Source organism: Engraulis encrasicolus, chromosome 16, assembly GCF_034702125.1.
Source record: "Engraulis encrasicolus isolate BLACKSEA-1 chromosome 16, IST_EnEncr_1.0, whole genome shotgun sequence".
Lineage (NCBI taxonomy): Eukaryota > Metazoa > Chordata > Actinopteri > Clupeiformes > Engraulidae > Engraulis > Engraulis encrasicolus.
The window spans coordinates 4844263-4857336 of NC_085872.1; the positions used below are offsets into that span (position 1 = coordinate 4844263).

Genomic DNA, 13074 nt, shown 5'->3' on the forward strand with positions numbered 1-13074 from the left:
ACTTTCCTTTGACAGTCAGTCAGTCTTTCCAAGGCCATTGGAGGTTAAATTATTTAACACGTGTTTACCACGACGGTTTCGATTCGACAAATTGGTCGGCAGCAACGTAGCAAAAATAAGAGACTTTTTGGTTGTGCTTCTGTTTGGAAGTTCTAGCTGAGCCGACAAACGGCAGTGCATAGAATCTCCTCCCTGTCAGCTGGCTATGCTTCCTGCGTTGTGACTAGTGAACTCAGCAGGGGGTTCAGCGCACCCTTTTTTGTGTTGGAGTAAACCGTGTAGACTGCGTTTCATGCGTTATGGCTCATTATAATGTGGTGTAGGGGCCCCGGATTGCGTCTGCACCGGGCCTCGGCGAGGGTTAACGCGGCCCTGCTCAGATGTCATGTGTCACTGTGGAGACTATAATTTTATGTGTGAGTGAGAGTGAGAGAGTGAGCTGCCTTGGCTAAATGGATGTAAGAGTGAGCTATATTTGGTTAATTTATGTCTAAGTATGTGTGCAATCTCGTGGGAAATGTCTTTTTGTAAGGTGTGTATGCTACTTGACAAGTTAATTTCTCCCTGAGATCAATAAATGATACTCAACTCTACTAAATTGATGCTGTGCTTTTTATTTAGAAATACATTTCATTTTTCGTTAAATGTTAAAAAGCATCACAGCAATCTTTCTTCTATCCATTTTAGACTAGTGACCTGCTGTTATGAACACTTTGTGTCCGAATAAGATTGCCTCTGTACCACACGCATTACTTACTGGTTGTATGGCCTTGACTGATCACTATGAACTATTCCTGAGTTGCATGGCCAAATCGAATCGTGATTGCAAGTCTATGATAATCAGGCAAACTTGCATGCCCATGGGGACCCAGGTTCGAGTCCGGCCCAAGTCATGTCCAACCCTACCCCATCTTTCTCGCACTCGTTTCCTGTGCCACTCTAAACTATCATAATAAAGGCAAAAAGGTTTACAGATTAATAAAACTTCAACACTTTTGTTTTGAAAGAATGTTTTATTATACTAATGACAATATTTTCCTTTGCACCCTTTCAAACTCAGTAAAAAAAACACTTAAAACATATAAAATACACATCTGTAGCTGTATACATCATATAGCACCAAGTTATCCAACAGTGGAATTCTAACGACATCCCAAGACTGAACAGACTAAATAATGTTTTTTTTTCTCCTATACAGATTAACAGTAGATTCAGAAAACGCACCCTGAAGGATTACCTCAGTGTGAACAGTGGAGGCATTCCATGGCACCTCATTGTAACAGACCCAGGGCACAAGGTGTCCATGTGTTTGTGAACACACATTCACACTGTCGTACAGTGGAGGCCAGAAACATAAGAAGGATGGCAACATGGAATGGATAAAGCAAGTGGCTTGACTGAAGAACATTTTACAGAAGACAAAACAATGAAATTAATGCATCCCTTTCTAAGAGAATTACCAGTTAAATCCAGTAACACTCAAGATAGACCTTAATCACGTTTTTTTATTTTATTAGACACTTTAGTTTTCTGAATTGTAAATCCAAAATGATAGAAATATAAATGTGGGGAAGTTTAATTGAGGTATTAGAGCATTCTATATACAAGGCATGTGACACACTTCTATACCTTAGGATTACTTAGCCTTGCAACAAGACACCAACAAGGTTGTTGTTTTTGTGATGGACAGTTTATGAAATTTACTGCAGATATGTGCAGCACTGTACATTTGTAGTGTAAGTAGTCACAAGTCATTCTTTTTTTGAAAATGTTTACAAGTGAAGTGCACATTTGAGGCAGTGCCTGAGCCATCAAGAATAGAATGAGACTAATTTAATGAGACTAATTAGGTGAGCAATGAGCATGGCTTCCCACTTTACACCATCTAGGGCAGCACCCCTTGACCTGCCAACACCCCCTAAGTATAAAAATAAAATAGACACAGAATTCCCAATTGCAGCTGAGCACCCCCCACCAATGTGTCCCTGGGGAGCTACAGAGCCCTATCTGAGTAACACCAATCTGGGGGAAAGTACTTGTACAGTAAAACGTGCATCTCGCCATATTTCTGCCACAACTGTGAGTCAAGAAAGGTCCTGTATCTTGGTATGGGTCTACAAGGGTGAGGAATTTTACAGTGGATTAAATCAAGAGGTAGGCAACTCTCACAGCAAGAGACAGGTACTTAAACATTATCTGAAGATAAAGCTTTACATTTGAGAACAGCTGATTGGCATTCAGAGTCTTAATTGTGGTATTTTATAACATAAAAGCACAACTACAGCACATTCTTTTAAAAAAGAAAGAAAAAAACATTAAAAGATATGATTGCATCGTGGAGACGTACCACAACCTACACAAATCTTAGAGGCTTAATTTGCTGGACCACAAATGCTACTTATGGGCACCTGCAAAACTAAAATAATGCTTTGATGTTTAACTGATGTTTAACTAAGTAAGTTTCATGATGGTTGGGATGGGTCAGTCAAATAATTAGATTTTTTGTTAATTATGTACTGTTTCTTAGATTGAGGGATGGGCTCATAATCATTTCCATTACAATATAACCAATAGCATTTCTCTTTTGCATTTGTGTGCGATAAAATACAAGAAAGTGAACTTGAATTCCTTTTTTCCAACTACTAGGGCAGCAGGGTTGGTACTTGTAAGGCAAAATTAAAATGACAAAAACATACAAGGAAACATAAGACAAGTAAAAAAAAAATAGAAAAAGGTAAAAATGGTCAATGACACATAAATAGTGCAACTATGACAGTTAAACTTAAAAAGTTATGCTACATTTCGCTTTGTGAGGTTGTGTGTCCAACTGCTCACTTTCTCGTGAGAGCTACTGAAGGCACCTGGTTCACAGCTGTGGGATTTCCCTCCTCTCATTTGGCACTCCCTGAAAAAACAAAGCAGATCACATAATTCTGGTACAATAATCTGCGACACTAAAAATTGTGCAGCATATTGATAACAGGGATTTAAGGTTGTTTTTTTTATATCCTGAGCCAAGGTTTTGATGTGTCCATGCAACTTTATACAACATACCAGTCGAAAACTGAATTGTTTTCATGTCTATTGATCTGATTGATACGTGGGAGTAATGGCAGGGTCAAAATGATTGCATCATGGGTCTACCCTTAATCAGAACTGAACTAACGTCTGTCATACTTCTTGTATCACAACACAAAGCCACTAGCACAATATTAGACAGCCATCAGTGCGCTACTTTCGCTCCCATGAGCCTTTGCGAGACATGCAACATTAAATGGGTGTTCAAGTTAGTAGAGATGGGATTTATGGCTCTTTGACCGGATCCGGATCATAGTGGCTCGTTCCTTTCAAAGAGCCATTAAAAAAACGGGCTCTTTTGGCTTTTTAAAAATGATTTATTCAGTGTTTAGAATGTAATATTTTGACTCCACCTCTAGGTCATTTTGTCCAAACATCAACAACTGATTATCCTCCTGCTTCTGAAGACAGTTTCTGCTTTCCTCCCCGCCATTTAAGCCCTCACGTCAAAGGTCACATGCTTAAAATGAATGAAAAATGAACGAAAAAGTGGTAGCGTGGCTCCGTCAGCAGTGATCCAGTTCCCATCGTTCACTTCTGGGAGCCGTTCAAAAGAATTGGCTTGTTCGCGAACGTTATGAAAAGATATTGCCTTGGCCCTATAGTAAAAATGTTTTACGCCCAGTAAAAACACACTGTGTAAAATATTTTGAAATTTGGATGAAGTCTACCGGGACTACCAGCCCCATGATAATGAATAATGGTGATAGTAATGGGCAACCTGGATTCAACCTGGATTGCAACCTGAAGTCCAGTGCCACATATTCCAAATGACATATCTAGTTTTACCTTTCCAATTAAAGCAATTGGACAGGTAAAACCAGGTAATTTGAAATCTGTGGCACTGGATTGTAGCTTTTGAATCCAGGTTTCCCATTGTCTTGAAGGCCAACTTCCGATAAAACACAGTTTTACTCACTCCTTTCGAAGATCGGACGGTCACCCCAAGTTAAACTCACTTGCAAGGCTCTCATAGCGGTGCGTCAACTCGCCTGGCTGTGTTTCCCGGTGTTTCCCAATTGACATAAATAATGCAGAGAAACGAGTGAATCACGAAAGCCTTTCTGTGTTTGGTCACATCGAAAGAAGGCGTTGCCCACAAAGGTTTATGTCGACCCATTTTTCTAAAAACATGTCGAGTAATTTTTTTCTGCTTGTTTTCAATACAAGCAACGTCTGGTGGCCCGAAATCTAGCTTAGCTTAGCTATCAGCTGGTTGCTACTCTCAGGTACACACACAGCACAAAGCCTCATCCATACTGCCATGCAATACTAGAACGCAGTAACTCAAAATGGCCGAAATTTTTTTTATATCGGAAATCGGTTCTAAACTACCTCATTTGTCTTGTGTCCAAAAATGGTGGTCCAACACCGTTCCGTTTTGGAGAAAACTCATTTTGAAAGTGCAAAAATGACCCAAAAAAGGTTAAACAAAAACGCTGTAAATCGGCGAGTTACTGCTACACGTTCCAATGGGACTGGTTTGAAAGTAGACAGTAATACAAGCTAAGAACGCAGTAACTCCTGCAGTAACTCCATTTTGTGGCAGTAATACCAGCCAAGAACGCAGTAACTCTGTTTTTTGTGGCAAAAAGACACATAAATGTTGTTTTTTTGGGTTTTTTTTTGTGTGCATTAAATTTCTATCCTAAACAAGCATTACCAGGAAGTGTCACCACCAATTTACCGACAACACAGTTATCGCACCATATGGAAAACTTTGAAGCCTTTTTTCTCCGTTTGCCGTTTTCAGAGTTACTGCGTTCTAAGATTGTAGGGCAGCATACAGCAAGCCCACTCTGGTTGCTCCGTGCCTGCAGCTCGCCTAGGGGTCGCTGTCGAAAGAGCACAGCCCTGAATGGAGCATGCACGCCTCCGTTGGCGCCCCTATAGTGCAGTACCACCCGGGGAAGTGGCGACTCTGTTTCCCATTACATTCTATCCAAGAACAGGAGGACTGAGTCAATCACAGACGCATTTCCACGGGAGCAGGAAGAGTGAGCCAATCAGAGACGCATTTCCACGAGAAACACGGAACACCCTCTCGTTTCTCCACAAGCCACCTTGCTGGCTTGCAAAAACGGCTTGAAACAAAGCAACCAGAACGTTTTTTAAAACAGGACCAACGCGTAACACATTCAATAACAATGGGGAACACAGCAATATTAATCAAATGACGTTGAGAGGCCATCTTTAAAACAGCGGTGGACAAACCCTGTGACACATTTGCCCCAGCCAATATAATGAACCAGCTGATCCTAATTACCTCTTAAGCCAGGTTGTTGAGGTAATTAGTGAAATCACCTGTATTGAGAGCACAAACAGAAGGAATATCTAAGCAGGGTGTGTATTCAGTCGATCCACTTACACAGACTTCAGTCTCGGGACAGACTGATGGTCAAACTGCTATATTCAGGCAAAATTGCTGTTTTGCAACACAATATCAATTCCTTGCTGCCTTACCGCAGAGATACACCAGCGGCGATCTGAGCGAGTCGAGCGACGGAAGTAATTGACTTTGTATTGAGTCGAGAAACAAAAGCGATTCTGGAGACTAGAGCGATTTGCGCGACGAGCGCGACAGTTTGAAGTTGAAATCGCGACTGCCAAGGACTGTATAGAGGTCAGTGACCACAGCCAATGGGAATGCTTGAATGCTTTGCCTTCTGCCTGTACGGACATACTCTAGTCTCCTCAATCTCTCGTATCGCTTGCTGCTACACTCTGTCGCTTGAATCGCGTCGCCGCTGGTGTATCTCTGCGGTTAGACCACTGCTAGTATCAAGCAAGAGATTGCAAAGCTGTATGACTGTTATATTTGTGTGTTTCACCTGTGGGCCTACAATTCATGGAGGAACTAAAGCTGTGAATGCCTTGTAGCCTAGTCATTCCAAAGAGCAGTCAATACAACTGTATCGAAGAGTGCCATTACTTCTTTATCCCATCGCCTGTGGTAGTATTTCACATTACTCCATCAGATGAGTACCATAACTTACCTGAGAGGCCCTTGGCAATGGACTCTGGACCTGGTGATACCCATGACATACCTAGAAGTCACTTAAGTACAGGTTTTGGGAAGCCACTCTTTCCAACATCACATACAGTTGTATTGACTGTACTCTATTGAACTACTGCAAGGAGTTCTTGAAAAAACACAAGTCATTCCAAGGAGCATTCACAGCTTTAGTACAGATGTTCCACCAGGTATTAACAGCTACCTGTACAATCCTGTAGGCCCACAGGTGAAACACACAAAAGTCATACAGCTTCGCAATCTCTTGCTTGATACTAGCAGTGGGTCAGCTGGTGCATTATATTGGCTATATTTGGAATATGTGGCACTGGACTTCAGCTTTGGAATCCAGGTTGCCCATTACTATCACCATTGTTTTGTATTTTCATGGGCCTGGTGGACCCAGTAGAATTCATCTAAATTTCAAAATATTTCACACAAACTGATTTTTACTGTGCATAGTTATCACACAGCTGAGGCAATATGTTTTTATTGGGTAGCACCGAAATGTGCATTTCTATTCAGGGCTGACCTGGGGGATAAATAGGGTCCGGGCACTTTTGGATTTAAGGGGCCCCCCCTCATTATTATTAGTGGCTGAGAACTGACTAACCGGTGGGCCCCGCACCCTCGTGGGCCCCTATTTTCAGTAATGTTAAAAAAAAATAAAAAAAAGTGGGCCCACGTGGGTGCAGGGCCCACCGGGAAATGCCCGCTATGCCAGATGGCCAGTCCAGCCCTGTTTCTATTCCAAGATTTTGACTATCACCATTATTTTCTATTTTCATGGGGCTGGTGGCCCCAGTAGACTTCATCCAAATTTCAAAATATTTTACACAGCGTGTTTTTACTGGGTGTAGAACATTTTTACTGTAGGGCCAAGGCAATATTTTTTCATAGGGGGCATTTGATGCACCCTAGCAAACGTCACAACACTACAAGCTAGTCCCATGTGTGTTGTGATACAATAAAAAGTATGACCGTGTACAGTTCAGTTGGTGAGAGTAATTTTTGGTGGATAAAAAGACAATTTTAGAATACTGTATAGTATATGACTTTTACGATCGATTTGTGCGGACTCCGGTGGAATCCAGAAGATGATAAAGGTATATGCGCTGGTTTTAAAAGCTACAAATGTATAATGTCTGTGTTGACTAATGCAAAATTTTGGGTTAAATTGTATGGGCACACACCACAGGCAATCTGCTCAAAAACACATGTGAAGAGCTTCAGGTTGAACGCTTGCCCAATATCGTCTGGTGTGCAAATGAATGCAAAGGGCAAACTTAATGCAGCCCACATGAAATATTCTCACAATTTTCCCTTTGGACAACTTTCTTTGGCTTCCAACACAGGAGATGTTTGTAAAATGGCCATAATTCACTATAAAAGCAAACATTAGAACCTTTGGTAAAAAGTATACCAGAAAGGGAATTAAGCTATTTACAGTGTATTGCCAAAGTGTGCACACCACTCACATTTTCTGCAGATTTGTAAGTATATCTTTTCGTGGGACACCATTTAAGCAATTTCACTTTGGCACAATGAAAAATAGTCAATGTACGGCTTCAATTTATTATTGACTCAATTCAAAATACAGTCATAAATGTCTCATTTGTTAACAAAAATGAGTGCACCATATGTAACAAAAAATGCACAGAGATGGTTGTAATATGCTTCAGTAGTCACAGTACATTTTGACTTGCTTCTTTTGGTTAACTTCAGCTTCAACAAATTTATCTTGATGCCATCAGACCAGAAGAGATGGTTCCTGTGACCCAGATCCTTAGTCTGTCTCTGATGAGACCAAGATAAACTTTTTTACATGGTGGTGTCAAGCATATTTGGCAGCAACGTTAGTTGCAATTGCAAGTTAGCAATTGCGTAGTATAAACAAAAGTGTCCAATGCTTACAGTCCAGCATGGTAGTGGGATTGAGGCTGCATAAAGCTCAACATTGGGAAGCTGAAGTTCACCAAAAGAACCATATATTTCAACATGTACTGAGACTACTGAAGCAGATCGTGACACTCTGAATACATTTTTTTTTTTAAATATGGTGTAATACTCACTTATTACCAGAGGATGAGACATTGTTGGCTGTATGCTGAATAATTTTTAGTAAACAATACATCGAAACGGTTATACAAGCTGTACACAGACTACTTTCCATTGTGTCAAAGTAAAATGTATTTAATGTTACATAAAATGTTACATAATGTTACATAAAATGTTACAGAAAATGAAATGCTTAAAAATCTGCAGAAATGTGAGGGGTGTACTCACTTCTGTAATGCACGGTAGTCATCTTTCCAACAACTCTAAAAACAGGAATTCTTTAGTAGTAGTAGCAGAAGTGTAAAAAAATCAGTTACCCAGTATATAGTCACTCCATCTTGCTGTGGATAATCCTCTGCTCCTTCTCGATTGTCGCGCCGCTTTAGCAGGTGGTGACTCACTTCCGCCGAGGCTCTTGTGTTTGCCTGTTGTCACCCCTCTGTCTGGCACTTGCTGCTCTTTCTGAAGGGAGTGTGGCTTTAGGGGATCTCTCGATGGGCTCCTCAACCCTTCCGCTGCTTCTAGCCTCTCCAACTTATTGTGCTCAGCTGTTGTGCTGTACCTTGATGGCATGACACGGCACGGTTCCACTGTACAAATTTTACATTCTTCAGCAGTCAGTTTGTTGCCTGGGGAATTTATCTTTTTAAGGAACACCCTGCACTCCTTCAGTGATTCAGCACTCCATGCCTTGGAGCTGATCCTCTCTTCTTTAGTCAGTGGTCCAGAATTGTTCATTCCTTCATCATTTAAAGACGTGGTTAAAGTGTCTACTGTCTGTGGAGGGACAGATCCTTGGTCGACAGTAGTCTGCAGAAGATTTGAAACTAGAGACACTTCACTCTCTGTGTTAACATCAGAAATGGTTTTACTGCGAGCTCTCTGACTAATCTTGGAGTCAAATTTTGACCGTACTCTCTGCAGGGTATTTCTGTATTTTTCCCATGTTTTAAGGCATCCACTTTGAGTAACAGCAGGCATTTTCCCCTTTGATCTCTTCAGCAAGATGTGGTTTGCTTGAATGCTATTGCACATAATCACCTGTGCCTGCTGGTACGTCTTCGGAGTCTTTGGGACAACCTTTGCAAATTTCTTAACAGGCTTTCTCAGGCTTTCTGATTGAGGACTTGGGCAAACATTGGTTCTGTTAGAAACCCGGAAGGGATTGGAGTGCATAATTTCATATGGATTCCTAGCACTTACTTTCTTGACAATTGCCAGAGACTGTGTTTCCGTTGTTTGCATGAACCAAGTGCACAAGTTGTCCATATTATAGTGTTTGTCAAAGAGCATCTTCACAGCTGACACAGGTGTTGTCTCGGAGCAGTTGGCCTTTGAGGAGATCTGTGGCTTGAGATCACCACAGTCATTTTCTGTTATGCCTGAGATCCATGTGTTAGAGATGAGTTTGATTCTTCGGTCCGATTCTTCATTTAAGGTTGTAGGCGAGGCAGATGTTGGCCACCATTCCAATGGTTCACTTGATGTGAATATTGAGTCCATGGAAATATCAGAAAACTGACTCAAATCCTTCATGTTGGCAACTGATTTAACTGTGTGGTTTATTGAAAGTGCATTATTTGTGGTTCCTTTCAAATCGTCAAGCTTTTTATACTCACTGTTCGCTTTGTTGAGGAGGACCTGGCGAGACCTACGCAACAATGCATTGCTATGGCTAAAGGATCTCGACGTGGCAACAGAGTGTAGCAAATAGATTGAAGGCTTTCTTTCTCTGACAGAATGCCTCACGCCTACCTCTGGTGTTTTTACCTCAACCCTTTCTTGACCAGATATATCAGAAATCTCTTTGCGTTGTTCATCCATGATGTTCTTGGTCTCACTTGCCTCAGTATGTTTATTATACTGTGGGAGAAGATACCTTCTTCTTGGAGGGGAGTCCTTCATCTCTCTATTCATACGGATCTTGCGTTGCCTGGGTGACACTGTAGTAACAGTGACTGAGATTCCTGAAATTTTTACCTTTGGTGGTCTTCCTGGCTTTCGGATAGCCCCAGTTTCAATCCTTTTTTGACACTTTATATGACTTTTCGAATTAGGAGTGCATTTCCTTTCCTTTACAGGTCTCACAAAGTTTAAATTCTCCGTTTGCTCTTTGGGAGTTTCTGAAAGGGAATCTGCATCTGTTCCATTGTTTCCAACATTATCCACTGGGGTGTTCATTGTACTGGGCTCACTGTGTTTTCTTTGACACTGGACTTCATTCACATAATCCGTCTGTTCATGGCTCTCTGATACCAATCTCCTACTCCGTCGAGATCTTCCATACACAACTGTTATTTTGAGGTTTTTACTGGAGCCATCATCACCACAAGAAGCATCAGATGGTTTGTCCCTCACAGACATGTCATTTTCAGCAGAAACACCGCCACCAGGGTCCACAATCTTATGCTTAGGTGGCCTACCAATCGGTCGTTTGGCTGGCTTGGGGATTTGGGGGCCCAACTTCTTAGGCCGACCAGGTCGTCTCTTTACAGGGCTCACATCCCTGATGTGGACTTCATTGCTTGCTGGGACAAAAAGGCTTTCTTTGTTAGAAGCCAGAACATTTTGAGAGATTGAATTCTCATCTTGTTCATTTTCAACAGGCTTTGGTGATGAGTTTTCGGGGATAATGCCTTCAGTGTTTTTGGTAGCATCAGGTGTACCCCATGACGCGGATTCACAGGGATCAAACTCCTCTCCTTTTGAGAGATTTGAAGAAGCTGATTTAAGGACATACCGCATTCCTTCTTCCCCAACCACGGGCGACACAAACATAAGTTTTATTGGACTTGAATAATGGAGTTCTGATGGACAGTTCTGGCAGTCAATTAATTGTTCGTCTGTGTTTATGGCCAAATCATCAACTGGAGAAGTATCTTTTTGTGGACTGCCTTGCTCTTCTGGAATTTTCTTTAAAAAGCTCTGGTTTGTTTCTTTCTCTTTCGGACATGGAGCAGTTGCTGTGGTAGAGTCAACATCCATGGAGGTTTGATCAGTGGGAAGTTTCACATTTGGGCAAACACCAGTGTCATGTTTTGGAGACAGGACTTTCTGGTTTATTTCCGTTGAAGTATCAGTCACCTCTATGGTGGTGGTGGTATCTTTCAGTGCAATGTCTTTAGGTGTTTGTCGAATAAAGATATTCTCAGAAAAACATGCTGCAAAGTACATCTTTCTGGGTTCTGTGACATAGGAGGAAAAACGCTGTGGAGGCACAATATTTCTTCTTGCTCTGGTTGTTTCCACAGTGTCCACCAACGGTACACACTTTTGTGTATTTTGTGGGAGGACTGTCTCTATTCTCCTTATACTTTGTACCCCTTCTTGGCAACCGTTTTCCATTGTAAGATCACAATTATCTTTTTCTTGACCGTCTCGGGGTGAATCACTCTTCTGCTGATCTGATGATACCTTTGAAACTTGCACATCTACACTGACGGGTAACTGCCCTTCTATATTCAACTGAGGTACTGATTCAGACTCTTTGTTTTCAATTTTCCTTTTCTGCTTGCCAAGCCGTTTCTTATACGTTGGTGGGGTAAGTCTAGCAATGTCCATTTTAATTTGCAAATTCTGTCGCCGTATTGATGGTTGATCAGGGGAACGAGACATGGCAGCCATCATTTCTTGCCTACTGCGTGATCGGGTCTGAGGAGATTTGTTTTTGTCACCTTCATGTTGCTGTAGAAGTTTGTTCAAATCATAGTCATTTTCATTACTGCTGTGCAATACTTTTGTTATAATCTCTTTAAAGTGAATGTCATCTTTGGAATCAGAGCTTGGGCTGTCTGGCAAGTCACATTTCTTTTCTTCTGTGATGGACTTTAGTTTTTCTGTGATCCTGTCCATAAAGTCTCCCATTAAAGAGTCATGCTCATCTAAAGACTTCTTTCCTTCGACATTTAGGTCATCCTGTTTGCCATCACTAGTACATCCAACCATCTGGTCAGCTTCAACTAAGCATGTGAATTCACCAGTCTCCTCTTCTAGACAGGGTGGATCCATACAATGGGGCTTGCACTCTGAACTTTCATTTACTGAGTGACTTTCAGCAATTTTCAGATTAGTGTCCAAGGGCATTGGTGACAGTGGAGGAGGAGGTGGGCTGTGGCAACAATCAGAGGTATTTAAGTAGGTTAGCTGGTGCGGGGTCTGTGATGTTATGCTCTCCATTGTCTTGCTATGCATTGCACAAGGCTGATCTTTGCATGTATGGTACGTGCATGACATTGTTTCCTGATGGCATTCGCAATCAGAAGAGGTAGTGCAAACCTTTTTGATGCAGCTGAGTGAAACACTTGGACAGGCCGGTATGTGAAGGTTCTTCACACAATCGCAGCGAGAAGTGTCAGATTTCTCTGTCAATTGGCATGACTGCTGGCAGCAGGCAATAGTTCTACTTCCTCCGTCTTCACATAACTTCCTTCTGTCATGAGAACACCTGCACTCTGACGAGGGAGCCACACAGCGGGAATCCCTCAAGCCCAATGACACTGTGTAATCTTCATGAACGAATTTCAGGATGCAGTGGAGAAGCCTTTTGTGGTAGGGACACAGGGTAGAGAGGACCATTTCCAACACAGTGCTTCTGTCTTCAGATTTTATCCAAGATGCGTCTTTGTTCTCTACTTCTTGGTCCTTATCCTCATGCATCTTCGGGGAGCTATATAGATAAGAGTGAGATACACTGTTACACATTTACATTTATCATAAAACTAGCACAAAACTAAGTAGCATGTTAATCTTTGATCAGTATGGAAATAAATGCTATCCAAAATGAAATCAAGTAAGCTTTGATATATATATTCAGATCAAATCTATTTAGCATTAATTTAAGTGCCAAAAATGTAGATGTCTATAGTAGAGAGAGAGAGTAGAGTACTTTTATTGATCCCGAAGGAAATTAAGGTGTCTGTCAGCTT

At 41.5% G+C, this 13074-nt stretch overlaps 2 protein-coding genes across 5 annotated transcripts in view; both read right to left on the reverse strand.

Moving 5' to 3' along the window:
* The window catches only part of trmo (tRNA methyltransferase O), a 101548-nt gene that overhangs the window by 63542 nt on the left and 24932 nt on the right, over positions 1-13074 (reverse strand). The gene's annotated exons all lie outside the window — the stretch shown is intronic.
* Positions 1001-13074, reverse strand: part of lcorl (ligand dependent nuclear receptor corepressor-like) — a 28722-nt gene continuing 16648 nt past the window's right edge. For 3 of the 4 annotated variants that reach the window (XM_063218354.1, XM_063218352.1, XM_063218356.1), the window contains exons 7-8: positions 8467-12815; positions 1001-2905 (exon numbers count right to left, since the gene is read on the reverse strand). In XM_063218354.1, coding sequence (XP_063074424.1) covers positions 2892-2905; positions 8467-12815 — 4363 coding nt within the window. In that variant the 3' untranslated portion in view covers positions 1001-2891. Of the gene's footprint in view, positions 2906-8458; positions 12816-13074 lie in introns of those variants that run through there. The other variant, XM_063218355.1, reaches the window with a different exon arrangement.